Source organism: Castor canadensis, chromosome 9 (genome assembly GCF_047511655.1).
Source record: "Castor canadensis chromosome 9, mCasCan1.hap1v2, whole genome shotgun sequence".
Classification (NCBI taxonomy): Eukaryota; Metazoa; Chordata; class Mammalia; order Rodentia; family Castoridae; genus Castor; species Castor canadensis.
The window spans coordinates 92,229,846-92,253,811 of NC_133394.1; the positions used below are offsets into that span (position 1 = coordinate 92,229,846).

Sequence of the window (23,966 nt, forward strand, 5' to 3'; positions counted from 1 at the left end):
ATCTAGTCCAGAACAGAACTGAATACCAGACTCTAACTTATTATTATGGGAATAGCATTCTAATTGTCTTCCATAGCCATATTCCTCTTATGAGCCAAGACCATACGTTATACCCTCGTGACCTTTCAAACTGACCACAGATAACTGGACCAGGACAAAGCCCCTAACCAAAAGGCATCCTTGGACGCCTGGCTGTTATGCTATAATACTGGACTCCCCCGATCAGAACTCCCCTATTTGAACAAGAAGTGTACGATCTGCACACGACGTCACAGCATGAAAAACGGAAGGACGTTCGGAGAAAAGTAAACAAGAAGAGCTATGAGGCAGCAAGGGCTGTCCATCCATGGAGGCCACGCTACAGCACGGCACAGGAATATGGCCTGGGAACACAGGAGAAAGAGAGCAGAGCAACACAGCAGAGCAACGTATAGGAAACTCATTTGTTAAATAAATATTCGAGTACTTATTATGTGACAAGCGCAGGTGTGGGATGACATGGAGGATGAAAACAAACAAATGACATGTTTGAACTTCGGTAATGAGTGTCATTCTACACAGCTCTGAAGTCTGGCTGTGTAGTCAGACCTCAGACTGACTATGTTGTGACTGTGTCTGTCTTCTTGAATTTCCTGACCATTCTTACAACAAAACCCCATCTATAAAAGTGATATAAACCAGTTTCTGCTCCCTAATGTGATTGAGCTTACCACGCTCACAACCACCATTCATGGCTTAACAAATTACCTTAAGAGGCTTAAGATTCTGGTAGGTGATTCAACACTGGCAGTACTGAGTCATGAGCTCGTAATGCAGCGTCCGCAAGTGCAGCCAGCTTCTTTTCAGGATTTACCTATTTTCAGGACATTGGCAAAGGAACACCAGCAGAGCTCCATTACAGAAGGTTCTCCATTGTGTCAGGAGAAAATGACCTACTTAACTTTCATCTGTTTCCCTCAGGACAGCAATAAAAACTTTAATGTACATGGCAAGAATTCCAGGTTACCTGGACAAGACTGAAATTACCATCTCCTTTTACTAGGTTGAGAATTACTTAAGCACATGTGAATCTGGAACATGATATTTTTTTAAAGGCATAGTAATTTTAATGATCATTTACATGAAGGTGGAAATTAGGAACAATTAGCATTCCAGACCCTACTTAGAGCAGAGGGTTAATCAATGGGTTGGAAAAAACCACTGTTCCTCTAAATTTCAGAGTGTTTTGCCTTCCATCTCTATGCTCTGTGCTTTTCAGAGCTGTAATTAGACACGGCAATGCTAGCACCAGTGTGATTCACCAAAAGCAGTTCGGGGAAATGACAGCTTGGGAATAAAAAGAACTATAGAACCAAGGGAGCTTCCCAATACATCGGTTTCTGAGACTTCTCTCCGAACTCTGAAAACAGGGCCTTGTCTACTTTTGAAGACACACAAGAGCAAAAACATGTCTTTCTAATTGAGTAACTGACAGCCTACAGGTATAGGCGCCAGTTCAAACCAAACCAGCATAGCGATGTGTTCAGAAAATCAATGACTAACACCAGCTGTACAGCACTTCAAAACTCTGGAGCAGACAGAGTACCAGGCACAGAGGAGGCATTTGTTAAAAGCTAATTGAAAATAAAAATGATCTCAGTAATCATTTACACTGAGATTTGCCACTTTGGTGGATTTTTCAGTTTGTTGTTGATTCTACTGCCTAAATGCACAGTTGTTAGGGTAATTAGACAGTCACTCGTAAAGCGCTATCTGTGGCTTCTGTTTTTGCTGCTCCTGCCAATGCTGGTGCACGGGACGCCCACATCTCAGGGGAAAGCAGTCCTACCTCTTCCATTCTATGTGGCTCACTCATCCATAAGCACTAAGGTGGACGTGAAAACATACCACAAGGTTAGTATGATTTGTCAGAAGGCAACTGCAGACTGATCAAATTGTTCTTCTATGCGTCAGCCTGGCCACTTAGTCAGCCTGGCCACTTAGACAAGCAGCTAGCTATGCGTGAGGGTCCCCAGCCTCCTCTAAACAGTCTAGACTTCATTCTCGGATGGAGGCAGACAAGCAGCGAGCAATAAGCTGTGTTGTTATTGCTCCTCACAGACGCACTATGCTTTGGTACATACAATACCACCAGCCTACATGAGGGAGAAGCATGGGACACAGCTTTGCATCAGTCGGTCACACTTACTTAGCTGCCCCCAAACTCTGACCACTTCATCGACCACACCTCTTTTCTAAAAAATGCCTGAGAAAAAATTTTTCAAGTGTGCTCTTTTTCTGGAGCAACTATTTATTATTTTTACACTGTAGCTATTATAAACCTATTATATGTTAAACTTTTAACTTGTATGTGACACATAGTATGTACCAAATAAATACTGTTGGCAAGTATATTACCTCATAAATTAATTGCTATACAAGCCTATCGGCAGGCTTTGACCTCTGATGCTACCCTTGGTTTATTTTCTGCGGTCAATTTCACCTTCACTCATTTTTTCCTATAAGCCTCTTCATAGCCTTTCCTAGAAAAAGATAGGGCCAAAATGTTTAAGATATGATTATAAACCTCACAATTTATGTTGACACTACAGCCGTAATGAAAATGACCTTTTCAACTTGTCTGTTGTCTATTTCTTTCCTCTCATCCACTCAAAACAATTAAGCTTGAATTGTTTTTAAAAAATCATTTTCAAAATGTATTACTAATTTACTTTGACTCTCTTGTTGAACTGGTTCCTCTTCGAAAGCAGGGATGTTGCAGTATGTTATTCATCTTTGTATGTTCACAGAGACCTGGCACACAGCTGGATCAATGCTGACGACGCTTCTTAGATAGATAGCATCATTTTGAAAAATGAGTGAAAAATACATAAACTTAAAATTGTTAAGAGGGCTGGGGACGTGGCTCAAGTGGTAGAGAACTTGTCATTTGCGCCCTGGGTTCAACAACTAGCACCACAAAGAAAATAAGTAGATAGATAGATAGATAGATAGATGGATGATAAAATTAGTAAAAGAGGCTGAATACTAACTTAGCTCTAATCTAGCCTGGGTAAAACATAAGAGGCTTTACTTACACTAAAGTGCAGCTTGGGGAGTGACTGAATGTTTTGTAATGTGCTATTCAACTTAGCATCAGAAGTCTCTTCTAGGGCTAGTAAAAACTATTCTCCCTCTCTCGCTCCATTACATTTATTCAGAGGACCCAACAGAGACGGGTTCTAACAGCAGACATTTAATTCAGAGCCTCTGAAACCAGACTAAATTCATGCCAGGGTCAGTCTTTGCCTGTATTTCCTCTGCTTCCAGCCTATAAATGACTGCTACAAAACAAAATTATGATTCTACCGAATTTTAACTTTTTTTTACCCTCAGTCCTCTTTCATATTCATCATAGGAAAATAAAATAAAGCTATAAACATCACACATATACACACAGTGTAAATAATACAAATAGACAACAGGATGACAAGCAGGAAAGAAATTACATGGACACTCATGTTAAATAGACACCTACTCCTCTATGTAGCTGTCCAAATACTTTGACTGGTTAGACCACTTTTTTGTAGACTTTTGCTTTAAAAATCATTGATTGACAGTGGGAGTTTTTTCTAATACAGATATTTTGCTACAAAATGTGTGTGGTAAAAGGCTTTGATGTGTCCTATCCTCTGAAGATCAGTTAATACAGACACTCCTACCTCCCAAAGAACTGCCTCTAACCAAAGGGCTCTGTATTAATTCATTAATCTGTTATTATAATGGAAGGCTTGAGGTTGAGTGACTTTACAAAAAAAAGAGATTTACTTAGTTCACTGTTCTGGAGGTTCAAGGTCATGGTGCCAACACTAGCTCTCCTCTGCTGAGAATCTCGTGGTGGATGGCATAGCAAAGGTGGGAGCACCTGCAGGCGGGAGAGCTCACATGGACAGACAGGAAGCCAAAGAAGCTGGGGAATGGCCAGGTTTGTTTTTTTGTAACAGCCCTTGCAAAAGAACAGAGCTGGGAGGACAATGAGAACTTAACCCCTTCTAAAAGCAATTTCCCCAAAGATCTCAGGCACAACTTTTAAAGATCCCATAAACCTCTCAATACCACCAAACAGATGACCAAGTCCCCAACACATGAACTCTTGGGCGCCATATTCAAACCATAGCAGGCTCCAAAGGGTTATAGAAACCCAGAGTTGAATATACTGGCATGGAAGGACATCCAGAATTTATCATGGAGTTAAAGAAAAATGGAAGAAAGAGAGGAGGGAGAAGAGGTGAGGAGAAGAGAAGGGTGGTGGAAAGAAAGGAAGAAAGAAAGAAAGTCAGAAGAATAAAAATAGCATGATCTCATTTGTGTAGAAACAAAACAAAAAAGCACCATTGCAACCATGAGAGTGTTTGCATCTGTCCAGTGTGTGTTGGTTTCATGCTCAACCTTCTTTCTAATAATGGCTTCCTTCCAATAGGGAGTCCCTTGTGTTTTGGAGTGGACTGATCCCATCTCCCAGCCAGAGTGGGCATGTGACCCAGTCCTGGTTAGTCACAGGACTCCTATGACATGTCAGCAATGACTATTCCTTCCCTTGGGATTGCTAAACTGGTAATTGCTGGAAGCTGCTGGGAGGAAAAGGTCCAAATGTGAGGCCTGGCAGAAGCAGGCAGGATGGAGAACCAGGTACAGACCTGACAGCATGCTCTGACCCCCACTCTGAAGCAGTTGTTCAATATATTTCCTTTTCAGTGTATGCTGGGGGTGGGGTCAGCCACTGAGGCACTGCATACCACATACCCAGTGAGGGCCAACACTTCTAGCAAGTCCAATCCCACTGGAAGGCTTTCCACCACTGTCCAGGAACCAGGACATAACTCCCAGATATAGTTGTGAAGCCAATTTTCGAGACAGGGCTGGAGATGCTTAGAAGAGAAGCCAGAATAACTACCCTAAGATTACAATTTAGCACAATTTTCAATAGAAAACCAACTAATTGCCAACAAACTGCTATGCTAATGAAGACTTGCCCTGCTCTGTTAAAAGCCTGAACCGAAAAACAGCTAACTTATTTAGGCCACTCTGTACAACTAGCTGTGCCTCAGGAGGTCCCCTGCTGAATTTTAAAAGGCTTTCATGGGAGGAAAGGGAAAGAGCTGAGAGTTGGCTGCTGTGTAGTCATTCTTCTATCCAGTGCTTAGGACATAGTGCCAGAGAGCAAGCCGGTCCAGTGTGCCAGCCAACCGTGACTTTCTACATTACAGGCTTTCCTATGACCAGCACACAGACTACTTGCAATAGATTTCTGATGAAGTTCTTGAGAAAGGAAAACATCCTCTCCCCCAACTACTATAACCAACAAGCCAACGGTGCTTCTCACACTGAACGCACACCCTTGCTAAACTCACTTCATCTTGCTTGGACAAGAGAAGAAGTCTAACACACGCTGTCAAGTGCAGAGCAAGATGGTCCACTTGGCCACATACAGAATTGCTTTGGTCTGTCTCAAAAGAATCTCTTGAAGGATATTCAAAGAGGACTGTGGCATCAATATAACACAGCCCAAACCAGCCATCTCACTGCTGCTCAGCCTGGTCATTTGCCAGTGTAATAGGGAGGTATAAAGGAACTGCCTTTACCTGTCCCAGAGACATTTCTTCTTCAAACTAACAGGAGAGTTTTCTTTCGATTTTCTTCTTTTTTTTTTTTTTTCCTATCTTCTTCTCAATTTAAAAAGCATATGGCTAGAAAGAGGAAGAAAAATACCAGGGCCAGAGGCCTAAGCTGAAGTGCAACACTTAAGGGGTATGAAAAAGAATCCTGGGGTGTAAGTCAATAAGATCTTTTCAGATTTTCCATTTGTCTGTCAGGACAATTTTAAATCCCAGTTTAAGGGAGGTTAATTTATTTCTGATATAAAATAGAATTTTAGGCTGTCTTCTGCCCTAAGAGCAAAAGTTTTAAACATGGTTAGCTTATTAAAGTACTGTAGGTAATAGATCTTTAAAGACTTCAGTAGAGATTACTATTGCCCTATAGACAGAGACCCTAGAAACAAATTCTTAAAAAGCTTTTGAGTGTTTGTACTAAGGCATCTATCTCAGTTCCTTCTTTCAACTTCCTATAGTCTAGTTAGGGACCAAGTCCTTCTTCCCAATGAATAAATGCTTTAATAACAGTATTCAACTGCCTAGTTGCCTGACTTGGTGACAGAAATAAAAGTCATAATTTGAATAACAGCACAGGACTTACAAAGCATTTACCCCTATACAACTCTCATTCTTTACAATGTATGACATATGTAGAGTAAGTATGATTACCACACTTTACTGAAAAGAGTGAAAACATCATTCTACTTATTTCCCTGAAACACATACTTCTGACCCTCACCTGCCAACTCTAAGGGTCAGATGTCTTGCTAGGCAGCAGGTAATGAATCACTTACCCACACACAAGATGTTGAAACAGAATCCTTGAGAAGTGGACTTGTTGACCAGCTGGTCGGGAAGACTGTCAAATCCAACATGGCCAGAAAGGGACAAGTTTCGAAGCTCTTCATTCTGGAATGTCAGAGAAGAAACATTTGAGAGGTCATAAACTTTGCTACCTACCCATCACACGCTGCAGATGTTACCTCCTCCCTTCTCCTTTTAACATGCACAGAAAATAGACCCACTGGTATCCACACCTTCCTTTACTTCTTCACAAGGAAGGGCACTACCAACTCCAAAGCCATGTTCTTTCCACAAAATCAGTCTCTCCCCTCCCAGCAGGGTGCTCCATTTTATAAGTATACTAGCCAGATATGCATGAATCTACACTTAAAACAAAACAACACAAAAACAATAACAAAAACTCCACTCATGCTGGAGGAGTGTCTCAAATGGTAGGGTCCTACCTAGAAAAGCACAAAGCCCTGAGTTCGAACCCTAGTTTTAAAAAAAAATCCAGCTGGGCCCCGGTGGTTCATGCCTGTAATCCTAGCTACTCAGGAGGCAGTTCAGGAGGATCATGGTTTGAAGCCAGCCTGGACATATAGTTCATGAGACCCTATCTCGAAAAAACCCATCACAAAAAGGGCTGGTGGAGTGGCTCAAGGTAAAGGCCCTGAGTTCAAGCCCCAATACTGTAAAAAAAAAAAAAAAAAAAAAAAAAGAATCCACTCACACTTATTTTGATAGCTTCTACCATTCAAGAAAAAGTTTTCATTTATTTTTGACACAAAGTTAAACAAGCAAACACTCTTCCAGCTGCATAAAGGAGCTTTGAAAGCTCACAGTGGAGAAAACATATCCTTACAATCAAGGCAATGTTGTAACCATCATAATGCAACATATGTACAACTTCTCAGCATGCAAACTGGTTCCATCTCCTGCATTTACTACACAGGCTCAGTGAGACTTCTCTGCTCTCCTCTACACAGCTCCTAGCACAGGCTCTGCACGCACAGCGTCTCCTCAGACTGGACCACAGAGACTAGGGTAGGGAAGTTAGTACGTTGTATCGGTGACTTAGGCTGTGTTACGTGATAGTGCTGTCTGCTTCCACAACTTGGACCCCATCTTGATCCCAGGTGTTAAGAGATCATCTATGAAACCTTTCTCTCCTGGGAAACAGAGCTCCCCTTGGTCCTTCAATTATAATAGACTGGTTTTAGTTTGCAATTTCAGAAACTAGACATTGAATGCCTTCTCCTAGAAGACAAAATTCCTGGTGCTCTGGCTGTGGTGCCAATTAATTTCATATTCAAAATACTGGAGTTTAGGTGAGGAAACGAGCTTTAGAGTTCCTTTTTTTTTAAATAAAAAAGAAAACACTTAGCACAGGATCACTACTGATTTTACAAGACTGGCTTTCCTTATCCTCTTATTTTTATATTGTCTAATTATAAGAATGATTTAATAATAAAAAACGGAGACTCCATTTTCAAATTTTAATGCTTACTGTAGGAACAGAAATGGGACTCCATAAATGTAATTTTAATGGATTTATTTATGAATAGATTGTCTAAGGCCCGTGCCACCTCTAAAATTCTGATTCTGTACCACTAAAACTAACCCAACTGCCTGCATACCATAGTGGCAGCTGTAGGTTTGAGGTCAATGGGACAGAGAACAGATGTCTAGTCTATGAATAGTTTCCTTGAAACCTGCCAACAGTGAATATGACTCAAGAGCAGGCACTTATCCTTCAACAGGATGGCATGGTCAATAGCCCCCAAACAGCTTCAGGAGCCCACCTAGTGGAAGTCAGTCCTGGTGGGTGGACAAGCTTCCCAACACTGCGGACTTCCTGTGGTCCCAATCCTAACCTGTCCCTTCCTCCTCAGATACCTCAAAAGTTCAGGCAGCAGGTATTTTTAGGGTGTTTACCACATCCGCTAAGACTTGGGGGAGGAGGATTTGAAGTGAGTCCTGGGTTATATTTAGAACTGTTTCCATCGCAGCTGCGCGGTGGCTGATCAGGCTAGAGAAGCCATGGTGTCAGCCTTCGCTTTTGCAGCATCAGACCTGCACAGTCAGGGAGCAGCATGAAAGGAGACTAGGCAAGGCAGGACCAGGTCTCAAGTCTTAATCCCCTCTACTCTGTATCACAGTACTTCCTTTAGTTTCCAGGGCCTGAGTGTGGGTTATTGCAGTGGTTTTTAGCTTGTTGGGTTTCTAGATACCAGATATCCACCCATGACCCAATCCTAGGAAAGAATCAGTTAGTAATTATAGCTCTCATCCCAGAACCCAAAGCTCAGCATCTCATATCCTCACCATTTTCCGAAACACGAGAAACCACCCACACACCCACGGAGTATTTTTATACCCATTGAAAACCACACACAAAATGAAGGGTTATAAAACATTTTGGTCTTGAAATTTTTGAAATTTGAAGTTATGTCTCTAGAGATTGTCTTCCAACTTTGTCATAAAACATGTATATTTGGTAATACAGCTTTTAACTTCTGTAATTTGAGCCCAGTTGTCTGCCCAGTATTAAAGAAGAGTCACTGCTCATCAATGTGTCGTGGGCAAAGGAAATAGGAAATTCTTCCTTTGGTACATGAGCAGGCTTAAAAACCGGAAGCACTGGAGGAAATGAAGGAGTGGCTCTGAGCCACTTACCTGGTGACTCATGCACAGCACAGCACAGCACAGCTCAGCAGCTGAACTGAATTCCTACAACAGCATTTTGTGGCATTTGCCCTAGCATTATTATCCAAAGAATGTGGGGCCTCTTGAGTCGATAGGCCCAGTCTCAAAGAACTGGACATCTTGCCACATTGCTAACACTATCACACATCTGGAAATGACTCCTGAGCTTTACCTCCAATATTAAACTCTGCCTGAGTTCTACAATGGAATTTGAGGGGAGGCAGCTCTCTTGGGTTGTCCTATCTGTAGCTCGAGTTGATAGTGACAAAACTGAATGCATCATTCTAGGCCAAATTCACCCTTCTTCAGAGTTCCCTGCTTCAGCTAGCAGTGCTTACCTCTGCTTAAGACCATCTCCCCTGCCCCACCATCACACCTCCTTCCTCACTAACAGCCTCCAACTGGCCTCCCTGCCTTGATCTCAGCCCTCTCCAATCCTCCTGTCTTGCAACCAAAGCACTTCAGCAGTCACAGCAAACAGTGCAAATTCCTTGGCCTGCTACCTCAGGGCCTCCAAGGGCTCAACCCAAGTTCTCCATTCCTACTTGACACTGAAGTTAAAGGGAATTACTTCCTGTGTCCAGGATGTCTCTCTTTCCATTGGAGAACAAAGATTCACACTATTTCCCATCACAGAATAGAGAGTCATACTAGTTCCCTTTACTGGAAGGGCCCCATATCCAATACCGACCTTCCAAACCTTCCAGATCCCACAGAACGTTTACCTCCAAAATTATCTTTATTATGAAATCTCTGGGAAAATTTCAGTGAACACTCTCCTTGGCAATGAAAGGAATATTCTGATTAGACACGGGTGGCTTAAATTACTTGGTATTCTGTGGTTATCAATCATTGACAGCTAGCATCTACTGATCATTTCCAATGTTCCAAAAAATGCCCTAAACAAAAATGAACTAATTTATTTCACTTAACAAATATAGCAGGTAGTTATTATTATTACCCAACCTCACTTACAAATGAGAGAATTGAGGCACTAAAGTTTAGTAACTTGCTAAGTCATACAGCTAATGAGGCTGAGCAGCTGAAATCTGAATGCAGGCAGTCAACGTTCAGAGTCTTAGTCACCACTATCCACAGAGATCTAAGTTGCCAGGTAGCCTAGGACACTGACTGTTATTTTTAAAAATCCAATGTTAAAATAGAACTAAATATTCTCTAAAACTGTAATTCTTTGGCAAACATAAAGGGTGGAAGTTGAAAATTAGAATTAGAATTGATAATCCAAGGATATTTCCACTGGTCCTGGCAATGCTGACACCAGACTTTGATTTTTGCAGCTTATGGCACACCAAGCCTGTAATACAAAGCTCAGTTGTAACCATTTTTAACGCAACAGTGCCAACAGGAAGCCACTAAGTAAGTACTGTAAGACTTTAATTGGTTTGGCTTTGTTTGCTAATCTATCTGGTGAGATTTGTTATTAGATAATTTCGATAGCCCTTCCATATTAAAAAAAAGTGAAGACTAAACTCAATGGTAGAAAATGGCCAGTTTTTACATTGGATGTAATTGTTTGTGTTCAGTCAAATATGCTACCAAAAGCACTAAGGGAGCTAAAAGGTTATTTTTGTTACTAATTGATAAACATTGTTCCCACCCTTAAGTTTTACAATGTAGCAGAAGAGACAGGACATACTAAATGTAATTCTGCTGGGGATAAAACTCATAAATACCATGACCTTATCTATAGGAAGACACAGGGGAAAGGTATCTTTTGGCTATAGAAATGCAGGGGCACCTTTTAGGAAGGCTGAGCTCCCCAAATCTATCAGTGAAACAAAGGTGTGGCTTGGGAAGTCTTCTAGCTAAAAGTTATCTATGCCCAAAGGGTCACTTTACTATGAACATACACTCTAAAGTTTATAACTGACAAGTTTTTCAAAGGGTGCTCAACTGACTTCATTACTGAGATAATTATAACAAATTATATAAGAATGTTAGCCAACGCCTACATTCCGAGTCCTGCTGTAAAGTATGTTCCACAATTCCCAGTCTTGCTTTAACCAGGACAGGACAGCAGAAAGCCTGGAGTCTGACAGAATGGGTTTGAATCACAGCTTTGTCTCCTACTTGCTTTTTCCTTTGTTCTGCAACCAAAAAAAATGGAGTATTTGGCAGGGTTGCATTTAATAGGTCTTCAGGAAACTTGGGTTTCCTTTTTCCAAATTAGATGAGAGGAAGAGACAACCATAACTTGAAAATCTGAAATGAGTTCTGTTATTGCTGCTAGGCACTCCAGGAGGAGTTGCTGATTGAAAAGCTCTTACAATAAACAAGAAATTAACATCACAAAGGGAAAAACTGAGTGAACAAAAAGAAAGAGGAAGGAATGAAGAATTTACCATGAAGAAAATCCACCTTTGAATAGGAAACTCATTTACAAAACTGGAAGAAAAAAAAAAATCACATTCCTGCTTGCAGAATCAGCAATTTAACAGCATCGATATCCTCCAAGGCTGGAGACAATTCTGGGTTCCCATCCTCACTTTTGCTTCTATTTTAGTCCAGCCCAGAATCTTGAAATTAACAAGTTTAATATGCCCAGATGGATTCTATTCACCATAAACAAGGTAACACCCCCTTACTTTACTTTTAAAACTCTAATACTTCAGTATTAGATGGGATTAGGTAGCCTATAACCTCTGAGACAGCACATTACTATGGTGATGTTTTAACTGTTTAATTAAAACAAATTAAAGTTATGTTCAGATTCCAAGCAAGATAAGATTTGATTTTTACCTTTAAAGTCAGAAATTACAATTTAAGTTTAGAAAAGTTTCCCCCTTTGGGGCTGGTGGATTGGCTCAAGTGGAAAGAGCACCTGCTAAGCAAGCATGAGGCCCTGGGTTCAAATTATAATGCCACCAAAAAAGTTTCCCCTTTTAAATTTAAATCATATATATAATTTTAAAATAACTTCTTTTATGCATTCAGTTAGAGAGCCAGAGATTTTTTTTTATAAGTAATGATTACATTAGCCCCAGGTTAAGTTATGGGTAATAAATTATACTGATTCACATAACCCAGGGGCTTATGTTTCCTCATCTATAAAGTAAGGTGATTTAACCAAATGACCCTCTAAGCAAAGTCTAGTTCTAATGCCAGTTCTAAGGTTTCAATCTGGAAATCAGAGATGCATAAATCCAAACTTGTCGTTGTGCTTAAAGAAAGCCAACACAAGAGTAAATTTTCCTGGTTGCATACTTCCTTTTTCCAGATTAAGACAGCAGAATTTTTAAATGCATGGAATTTCTAGCAGCTATTCTGGGAAACTCCAAACTTAATGCAAATCTATATGTACCTCTATGTTTTCCACCTGAACATTCCAGTTCTGCTTGTTTTACTATACTAATTATGAATTTTTTTTTTAAGTTATAGGGATGGGGTTGTAGTTTAGTGGTACAGTGCTTGCCTAGTACATGATTTGATCCAGGCTTGCCTAGCCTGGATTTGATCCCCAGCACAAAAAGAAAAAAAAGGAAGGGAGGAGGGAAGAGAAGGAAAAGAAAGAAAAGGAGGGAGAGAGGCAGGGAGGAAGGAAGGAAGGAAGGTAGGAAGTTACATATCCATTCTTTACAACTGTCTGGCTAAGAGCAATTTTAAGTGGATTTATAGCCTCAAAAAATTAAGTCTAAGAATTAACTCTTCTGTGTAAGTCAGTCATCTGTTTTCAAGAAAAGTAAATCTTTATTCATGCTTTAATTCATTCAACAACTATTTACTGAGCACCAATGTGTGCTAGATGCTGTGCTAAATGCTAAGGGCGTAGTGGTGGTACTGATGAACAGACAAAGCCTTCCTAACTTGTGGAGTGTATTAGTCTAGTGGAGCCAACAGATGTCAGTCAAATAGCCACTCATGTACAATATATTATTGAGTAGCAGTATGTGCTACATACTGTGCTAAATTGTAAGGATACACAAAGTATCTCTAACTTATGGCATCCCAGGTTAATCAAATAAGCACAACTGCCTAAGACCAAACTATCCAAAACACAGGATGCTATGCAACCTAACAACTCAAGTGATTACTCAGTCTTAAGTGAATTCACTAGCCTATGGGATATAAAAATACGAATCAGTCCAGGAATTGATGGGTACTGATTTACTAGATAGCTTCTATGTAGACAATGTGCAGGTCTTATGTATTCAAATGAAAACGCAGAGTAATGCCTGATGGGAGGAGGTAGAAATGATGAACACTCAAGTCTTACAAGGACAGAAGTCCAATTTTAAAGGGAGCTGAGATGGAACCATCGGACGCAGAAGGAAAGAAGAGAGGTATAAAGCATACTCCCTTTGTTCTGTCTCCCTTTGCATCCCATAAAGATGCCCATGTGAAGAAGAGATGAGGTGTTTATCCTTTCTTCATCTTGGGCGGCGATGACTTCGAGGGCCTGCTTCAGTACAGATACCACTGAGGCAAAGAAAGGAGCATGTTGATTCTCATCTGGCATCCTTAATTAACCACAGGTGCTTTCCTAATACTTAGAGACATTCTGGCCTCCCATTCTCTCTGAAAAGTAAGTTTTACCCAAGTGCCCCGACTGACCACTTTTGTAAATACATACTGTTATCTGACTGCAATCTAGGCAGCACTGAATTGGTTTCATATTCTGCTTCAAAGAAAAGAATCTTGGTAGGAAGATGAGAAATGCCCTTAGATCCCATGCAAAAGAGAGAATGCTGGAATGCAAAGGATTGACCAAAACCACAACGATGAAGCATGCATCAGGATACTTGCAAGGCTAGGCATTGCTGGGGTGACTTCCATAATATAAAATGTCAAAAACATCTCATTACCAATGAGGGTCACATTCTTTAAGGATGATTTGGACATCTGCTACTCTGCTTGTCATCTATACCATGAAATCCCAAGGCTGGAGCCAAGAAAACCCCAAGGAAAGGATCTCACACAAGCAGAACAGAGAGCCAGAGAGAAGATGGCAACAGGGAGGAAAACCATATGTTAATGTAAGGAAAGAATAACCTCCCAGTGCAGGCCAGCTAGATGCTGGGATTGGAGAAGGGATAACTAGGGGCCAGCCCATGGTCCCAAAGCCAGGTAGATCAGCTGGTAATGTCAAACCTTGCAAAACACCACCAACTAACCAGAAAAGATTAACTGAGAAACTGCTCCAATCCCAAGTGCCATTTCTCCAAGACTTCCGGTGAAGTAACATATTACTGTGCTTTTCCAGATCCTTACAAAAAGAATCAGCGTGGAGGTTTACTTTGGGGTTGGTAGGATTATAGAGAAATTTTACTTTCTGATTATGTTTCTATAAATTTGAATTACTATGAAAGAAAAAAATCCCTTCTGCTTTTCTAATAAAAAATAAAAGATTTTAAAAATCGGGGAATGTTAACAATAGTAAATACTATAAATGCCTATTTTAAAGAGTTAAGCCTGCAATTTTTACTTCCGCTAACAGGTGGGAGATAGGATAAAATACGAGTATTTAATTACCCTAAGAGTAGAGCCAAGTCACATTGAAAGTGACAAGAGCCAGCAGAAAAGCCATTCAGAACAGTGGAAGGTGCCTGATAAGCAAAGTTCCACAAGGGCACCTTTGTCATCATGTAGCTGTATGACCTAGCATAAGTCACTTAACTCAGTTTTACTCAAAAGAATTAACCAACATAATTCTCTATCCTCAGCTCATTTTACACAATTTTCTTGGGTGATCTCAACCTTACCCAGCTCCCTGGTCATGACCCATAGCTTACTCTCCACTCCCAGGTATCAGTAACCCAACATTTCCGTGGAACTCATCCTCTTCCTCCATTCTCAATTGAAGTCTGTCCTTCCTTCTGTTTTTTCATGCCAAACATCTACTTCAAGGTGTCAGAAAGGCCTCTAGAATAACAACTTTTAGAATGCATCATATAAAATCTGTGCAAAGTTCTATGACTCCACTCTTTTACAGAAGAAAAGGCCAACCGTTGAGTCATCTTAGACCCTCCCCTCTGCTCTGAGTTGGATGGTGATGACTTCTAGAAGTCCTCAATATCAGATTAGCTTTGCTCCTCTAGGCCCAGCCCACCCACCACACCTTTTGTGGTCAAACCTTTCCTATCCTCCTTTCTTGCTGATATCACTGCAGCAGTCCACCAGCTGGCTTCTATTTCTATACACAAAAATCCAGTAATTTGAGCATTCTTTTTCCTAAACTGGTTACCCCTAGACTTCACAAGTGTCCACTGTTTTATTTCACAGAACTTGTGTTCTCCAACCTCATCTTTCGGATAAGAACACAGCAGGTACAGCTGGTTTTCCTTACATACGGAGCCTGATGGACAGAGACAGAGCCTCAGGAGAACCCATCGCCCCCGGCATGGCTCAGCCTTCTCCTCACTACACATGGGCAGCTTCACAGATAAGAATTCAAGTTGGTGCCAGTGAAGCCTGATACATGAGGCCCAAAAACATCAGATGCTGTAGTTCTCTACCACCTGAGTCTCCAACTCCTTTTGGCTTCTTTCCACCCTACCTCCAGATAAAATAGTAACTGTCCACATTTCCTGAGATCTGGCTGTTCTGACTAGAAGCTCTCCTTCATTCCATCAAAAATAGATTTCTCACATACTAAGTAGGAAAAATACCGCTGAAAAGCAGGACCCAGCAATGGGTATCTAAAGTGAACCAAGCCCCAGCTTCTGCTTACAGGAGAGGGGAAGGAAAGGGTCATTAATAAAACAGTCCCATGGCAAATAACAGCCAAGTGTTACAATCCAAAACTCATACGATGTGGGAGCATTTGCAGATGGAATGTTTTTCAAAAAGTTTGTTTAAACTCTAGAGGTTCAATCTCACTGGATGCCAAGAATTAACAACAAAAATGACATTTTTCTTAAGTTTCCAAAGACCACAGTCTTTCAATTGGAATCCAAATGACTAAGGCCTGTAAGAACCTCACAAATCTACTGATTTGTGCTGACCAGCAGAAAGGCCCATGTTTGGGAATGACAAAGTCCACGTGTGCATTCCAGGGACGCCTGCAAATTTTACAGTACTCAGAGGAAGACAGGGTAGGAGGGAAGCAGTATGACAAATAGGCAAGAAGTATTTATACAGACACAATCTTATTCGAGACAGATGCTGCAGCTGTTCCCACACCCCTCCGTCAGGGAGGTGGTGAGAAGTCTCTTGCACACAAGCCCCTAGGAAAGCTAATAGAGGTCACAAGTCATTTCAAAATCCTCTGACTTTCCAGTGGGATCCCAAATTACCCAACTCCATTTACAGTGTATCAAGTCTCTTGTGGACCAGAAAACCACCATTGTCTTAATGTCAGTATACCCCCACCTTCTGTTTTGAGACAGTCTTTTTTGGGTGGGGGACAGAATCCAGGGCTTCACACTTGCTAAGCAGGCACACTATTACTTGAGCCATTTTACCAGCCTGAGACAGGGTCTTGTTATGTAACTCCAGACAGGCCTGGAACTCACCATACTCCTGACTCAGCATCCCAAGTGCTAGGATTACAGGTGTGTACCATAACACCTGGCCATTGGGTCATTTTTGTTCTTCCTGCCCTGACTTGACCATAGTCTATATTTTTCAGATGAGCTTTTTTCCAAAACAGGATCTAACAGATCTAATGGATCTAATGGAGCAAAGGTCAAAGAGAGTTAAGATGCCTAAATCAGTGGAAGGTTTTCCCTCACCTTTTAACGCATCATTTTACTCCTCATACTCACACATCCATTCCTTAGCACTTCCCGTTGAGAAATATGTAGCTTAGTTCAGATATTTATATTGACCAAATGCATTAATCAGCAAATAGTGAAATATGGATGGGACACTTCCTTCCGCTGTTACCATTTCTATCACTGGATGTAAATTAGCCATTTCCTTTTTGAAAAGTACCTTTCTAAAAAGGCATGGGATTTTCAATTATAGTGGTGACATAATGGTTGTCTCTGAGAAGAGAAAAACAACCCCAGCCAGTTCTAAAGCAGTCATGAAAGCACCAAGGCTATATCCCTCATCACAACCTGACTGGTCACTTTCTCCAAGACATGTTTGGTTCCTAAGTCAAGCTGACCTAGAACACCTGAGTGTCACAATATACTTCTAGCACTTGAAAATTGAGGGACTATACCTAAAATATCTAAATCCATGGTAAATATGCTCTTTAGGAAATAAAGGGGGCTAGTAGAATGGCTCAAGTGGTAGAGAGAGTACCTGCCTAGAAAGTGTGGGGTCCTGAGTTCAAACCCAAATACCACCGGAAAAGAAAGAAAAAAAAAAAAAAGGAAATGTAAAATGAACATTTAACCTTGTTCTACAAAAATAGTACTAAATAATTATGGCACAAATTCAAGCTTTTCTAAGTTTCACTATGTCTTTATCTCAGCTCTGGAAAAAACACTATCAGGATACACTAGAGGTTATTCACACTATTAGCTCTAAGTTTCACAGGTCCTGAGTCTGGGTACTGGCAGGGCTAGGTTTTCAGTTCAGTAGACCACATGGATGAGAACCCAAAGTTGCGGGGTCAAGTCTATACACAAGCTCATTCAGGTTTGTGACAGATCCAAGTCCTTGAAGCTGCAGGACTAAGGGCTTTCTTCTCCTTGCTGGCTGCCAGGGACTGTGCTCAGCTTCAAAATGTCACTGACCGTTCCCAGATACGTAGCTGCCTCCATCTTCAAAGCCAGCAATGGAAAGTCCCGGTGTCCCTCTCACATTTGGAATCTACATCAAGAAGTCTAGTGTCTTTTCAGGGACCACCCAATCTGGTCAAATCCACCCAGGATAATCTCCATTTCTAAGAGTACACTGTGCCATAACTTAGTCTGCTTGTGGGAGTGGTTATCCCAAGATAGTCACAAGTTCTGGGGGAACATACGCCAAGCAGCTGGGATCTTGGGGCCATCTTAGGATTCTGCCAGAGTTGCATAATTAAAACTTCCAATTTCTCCTGTATAGCACAGGATAATGAATGTTAGCATTTCTCCAACTCAAAATATAACACAACTAAGTTGGGGGAGGGGAGCAAAATTAGTAAAAAGCAAAGTAAACTGGACTTCTCAAGTTACCAAAGCATTTCCTCCCTCTTACACTGAATTTGATAAGGGCAGAAAACCACTCACTGGCTAGAGTTCTTCTGCCTTTAGAGGAAGTCTTCCAATATTAAAAATACTTTGCAAACAGATAGGTATGGAGTATGTGACAAGAGTTCTAGGAAATGCACAGAATCTTAAGGAACTTAAGTCTTATTAGGAAGATAAGTCATTGAGATAAAATAAGAGGATGCCTTCAGATGTTTCATGATGAAACATAAAACAAAGGAAGGTTAGGGGTTAGATGAGGAAGGTTCACACTGGCCTGGGGCAAAAATAAGACTTCCTTAAAGGAGGTCAAATGTGATCAGAGCAGGGAATGAAATACATTTGGATAAGCTGCTGAAAAAGAATGGAAATTGGAGGAGAGAAGAATGTACAAGGAAAAGAGAGGTCCAACGGGCACAAAGCAATGAAATGGAAAAACTGAAGAATAACAAAGGGGATATAAGACTTTAAAATTGCCTCATATTTCAGCTAATCTGAAATGTTCCTTTAAGTAAAGCATTAATTATGAAGACACATGCAAGCAATAAAGATTTATGTGCCCAGGATCTGTCACTGCATGTTCAAGTGCTGAGTGCAGGAGAGCTCTAGAAGCAACTGAGTAGTTGCTTCATGAAAGATTTTTCTCTTTCCTATCACTCCATGCACTTACGGGCATTCTTCTCACCAGACCAGAAGAACAAGGGACCTGGAGTATACAACTGCCCTCTAGCCAAGGTTTTAACCCAGATTACTAGGCTGGGCAGCCATCCAAATAGTATACTGTCTGATGCAAACTTTCTTCAGAGCATTTTTCAAAAAAAAAAAGCACATCTTGCAGAGAACCTAACAGCTTAACTCCGTTAGTTATGGCTACAATTTCTGCCATTCTAGTCAAGCTAGAGCTTTCTTGTTTCTTTCTTACCCTGTTATCCTCCTCGGAAAAAAACAGGAACAATTAACACCTACAGAATAAATGCTCCCACTAGGGAAAGAGACAACTTTCTTCCTTACTGAGATTAACTGCCATAAAAGAAAGTTAGTTGTCGGGGTTTTCTCAAGCATATCAATGTACTTAGGAAAGCAGACCCAAGAGGTTATATTACAATTCTCCCCTTCTCTCAAAGTGTCCTATTGATGGATGATCTTAAATGCTGCCTTTCTTGCCCTGATCAGCTAATGCAAAACAAACCTTCTTTTCACAAGCTGCTGGCTCACAAGAATGTTCCCACAGTCCCCTCCTCCCTCTCCATTGTCTGCTAAAAAATGTCTGTTAAAGAGGCATTTTCATTATTATTATCAGGTTGATGTGTCTGAATAACCAAGTGGGGAACAAGCAGAACACCAGGAAAACTTTTCTACATCAGACAATCTGTTACCAAAATTCCATTGGCTCTCAAAAACAGATGCTCAAATATGTCCAAAAGCACAGGTTCCATTTTCATGCACGTTGTTACCACAAAGCGCTAAGAGGCTGAGTTGGCAGCCCTGACTCACTGAGATGGGTTCGGTTCCACCTCAACGCTCTAGATTAATAGATTAAAGAGTTAGGGAATATGTGAATGTGAATGTTTCTGACAGTCTCTGATAGCAAGATTACAGGGAAGCACTAAACTGAAATGAAAACTTGAAAGATTATAGCTTGGCAAGAAATCCTTGCTGTAATTCATACATTCTATAGGAAGAACAAACTGAGACCCAGAGTGAAAGACCAGAATTAGCAAGTCTTAGGCACTGATCCAAGTAGCTGCCATTAAATTCTTCCAAAGCCAAGTGCTTCATTAGAATAATTACTATTCACATAGCAAAAATGAAAGGCAGGTAAGGGGAAATAAGTAATAATTAACACTGGCAAAAACAAGAACTAGTGTGGCATCTGAATTTGAGAAAAATCCAAGCCTCAAAACCCTCTCCACATAGAGAAGGTTAAACCGTATGTCTTTCTGTAATCATGGCTACACAAAGTTAAACCCCTTTTGCCACAAATGTACCAAATGTACACATACGGGTCAGTTATTACCAGGAGCGGGTTATACACGATGTGGCAACTGCGACCACGAATGTAAGGCAGTAAGACTTGGCAGCTATCCCCCAGGGTGCTTCTCAGTCCAACTTCCTACCCACTCTTTGGCCAGATATTAGTAGTAACTCAGGAGCCAGTGCAACAGCCACAAGTCACATGCACGACACCTGGGGATCACAGTAAAACAGATGCATTTAAACAGAGAAACTGATGAAGCTTCAGTTTCCCCACAAAGTACAGCATAGCCTGATTCTAGGAAAGTAGATGGAAATCCTTAAGTACCAGTTCAAACTCCCTAAAGGACCTGCCTCATGAAGGCTGAAATACTCATGGAGAAGGGAAGAGGGAGACTGGGCCCTCTCATTTTTTTACCCATTGTGCAAAGTGCACAGTGCTAAGTATGGACTAGCAAAAATGAACAAGATACCAAGACTGCCATGCTCAGTGTATCCTTCATGTTCTCAACACATCCCCCTCCCACCACCACAACCATCAGGAAAATAATAACTGTTATGGTGCTTGCTTGCCAAGCACTATAACCAGCCCTTTAAAAAAAAAAAAATCTTCCCACTAACTCCCCATAACCCTGTGAAGTAGATATTATTAGCTCCATTTTACAGATGAGGAAACTAAAACTTAATTAAATGGCAGAGCTAGAGTTCAAACCAGTTTTGTCAGATTCCAGCTCTAAAACCTGTCACACTTTAAACTGAAGGCTTGAATCTTTTAAAAACTCACCTTTGTACAACCCCAAATGTCAAATCCTACACATCCTTGAAATTGCAGGCAAAATGTCACCTTCTTCATTGAGCCTTCTCTGATTCCTTGAATTAGACACATTTGTTCTATTTTACAAATGTCCACTATATTTGGGTCATTCATCACATCTTGCATCTAGAAGTACATTTAGTTTTTTACCTGTCAGACCCCCCCCCCAGAAGAATGTTTCTTAAGGATGGGAACCCTGTCTTATCTTATGTTGAACTTTACTTAACTACAATGTCACATGTAGCCAGGACTGAGTGAATGTTTACAAAGACACAGTCTTTGACCTCCCTTAACAAATGCCAGTGAGTAGCAGTACGGAGAGAGAGAACTCATAGAAGCATTCAGTCTGGGCTGAAATGCCTTGGGTATGTGTGATGGAGGAGGTGAAGTTGAAGAGGGCCCTTGGAAAAGAAAAACCATAAAGATGTCAGTGCTCTAACCGTATGCTTCCCAACCCTCGGCCCCAACCAGCTGTGGAAGACAGGGAGCTATGGTCGTTAAGAGGCCCAACACTGTAGGGAAGCTTGCCTTCAGGAGATAACTGTTCTGCTAAAGTTGAAGTTACCATGAATAAAGCTCTTATTTTATATAGGCATTGTCAGGCAGCATCCAGGGAACTCTACATGGTTCTTGTTTACTTCCTACAATCACCTCTCAGATATGTACCATTTTTATTCAAATTTTATAGTTGAAGGAAGTGAAACTTAAAAAGACTCAGCGGCTCAAGGCCAAGGCCGGTAATGGCAGGGTGAAAATTCAGAGACAAGCAGACTGCTTGTCTAATGTGTTAGGCCCAGAAGCCTAAAAAAGCACCTTCTGGCCAACCTTTTATAAAGCAGTGTTATGTGAGTGCTGGCCATCACAGGACCCCCACAGTCCCACCAAAAAGATCACACTATCTTCTGAGGCCCTATGCCACCAAGTGGGAACTCCTAAGCGGAGGAGGTGGAGACAGCAGGAAGGAAAAGGAAGAACAATGAGAAAAGACACCTACCACAACTGCTAGAATTTTTTGTATTTCTCACATAACTGGAGCAGAAAGTCTGACTTTTATAGATCAAGGCTGAGCAGCCTACCGCAACCACTCTTGGTCTCTCACTCATCTAAGAGCAAAGAGATCAGGATCCTTTCTCACCTTTGTCTAGCAAACCTGAAAGAACTAGTAGCAGAGAAAAATCAACTAAAGCTTACCCAGAAGAAGCAAACCCAGATGGGATGTAGTTAGCAGTCCTGACTGATTAAAACCACATGCCTAACACACAGAAATTTCCATTGCTTCCTCCTTAGCTTCTTATGGCCCACTGAGGAACAAACATACATATGGTTGTATTTACTGACAAAAAAGACCTCTTGGGAGTAAGAGCTGGAGAAGAAATATTTTCTATACCCCTACCTATATGTGCAAGGAACTGGTGAGCCATTTTATCAACTTAATTATTCTAAAAAACGATGAACCTTCTGGGAGGAGAGGACATCTCCAGACTCATTCCCTTACCCTGTCTAGAGTGTGAAAAAATGGTCACGGCTCAGATATTTTAAGATTAGACTAAAAAAAAAAAAAAAAATATATATATATATATATACATATATGGGCTTGCTGATGAGCTTATGTTTAAAAATAAACTTTTAAAAACTAGTAATATTTTTACTAACTCGGGAAACTAACATTTATGACTGGAAAGCCTGTCCTGAGCTGAGCATTAGCACAACTGTACTTAGGCTGTTTCACTTAATAAATACAGTATGGGATAGAGATGAGGCTCAGTGCCATAGCGCCTGCCTAGCTTGCTCAAGGCCCTGGGTTCAATCCCCAGCACTGCAAAATTAACAACTGACTAACTAAATACACACATACATACACCATCTATAAATACATAAATAAAAATTTTACTTAGATTCACATTTGTGAAGGCATTTTAATTAAATTCACATTCCTTTACATGTAATTTTTTGCAACCTGTAATTTGAAACAAATGTTTAAACTTATTGTGTTGATTTTCTAGCAATCAATGAGGTAATTACAAATAGTTTGCTCAGGCCCTCGGAAACCATATTCAGTAGTCATCTGCTTAGGTGATAATATTTCCATAAATGCAACAAGTGGTAAAGCATTCTAAAATAAAAATTTAATGAACTTAAAATCCCTTATCGTTTGCTATCATGTTCCTTCTCCAATAAAAATTGGCAGTCACTTTCTCTGAGCATTTTCCTATGGTCTAAGTTTCTCTCCCACCAAATACAGTTTGTTGGGCTGGGAGAATGCCTGTCTCAAAAGTGTTGGGCCCTAGGTTCAAACTCCAGTACTGCTAGAAAGAAAGAAGTATACTCTTAGAATACTGTACTCGGTTATGTCCTTATTCCATATTATTTGTGCAGGTGGACAAGCACACACACACACAAAGCACACACTTTGACCATTACACTCTACAGCTGCTTTCCAATCCTATTTCACTAGAGTTGGCTTCATCATCATCATTACTACTCTGCATGTGTGGTGCTGGGGATTGAACCCAGGTTCTGAGGCATGCGAGGCAAGTACTCTGCCATGAAGCTACACCCCCAGGTAGAGTCTGTTTTAAATGGCATAGATTACTTCTTCTCTGGCCCTCAGTTTCATTATCCATATACGGATGGGAGGGTCATTGAGGAAGGGTAAATAAACAATCTCTGTATCTTAAATTATTATCACTCACTATGGGTAAAAGATGGAAAACTACCAAAGCCTAAATTAGCATAGACATCAGGCTTCCACAAATCTTACTAGAGCTATTCAGTCATCAAAACAAAATGAGACAATAAGACAGAGTGGCATGGATCCAAATGCAAGTCAAACAGGGAGGTGCCCTTCCCAAAAAGCACAACTTTAGTACAGTTTGGAGATTTAAAAACAAAAAAAAAAAAAATCAGCCTATTATCGAGCAGAAAGCAAAACAACCAGCCAGGATCAACGTGACAAAGAAGACTCGGAACACT

At 40.8% G+C, this 23,966-nt stretch overlaps 1 protein-coding gene across 8 annotated transcripts in view; it reads right to left on the bottom strand.

The window, feature by feature from the left end:
• The window catches only part of Septin11 (septin 11), a 100,334-nt gene that overhangs the window by 49,801 nt on the left and 26,567 nt on the right, over positions 1–23,966 (bottom strand). For all 8 annotated transcript variants that reach the window (XR_012435754.1, XM_074041941.1, XM_074041938.1 and 5 more), the window contains exon 2: positions 6,428–6,542. Coding sequence is in view for 7 of the 8 variants with exons in the window: in XM_074041941.1 (XP_073898042.1) it covers positions 6,428–6,542 (115 nt within the window). In the remaining variant the exon portion in view is untranslated. The remainder of the gene's footprint in view (positions 1–6,427; positions 6,543–23,966) is intronic.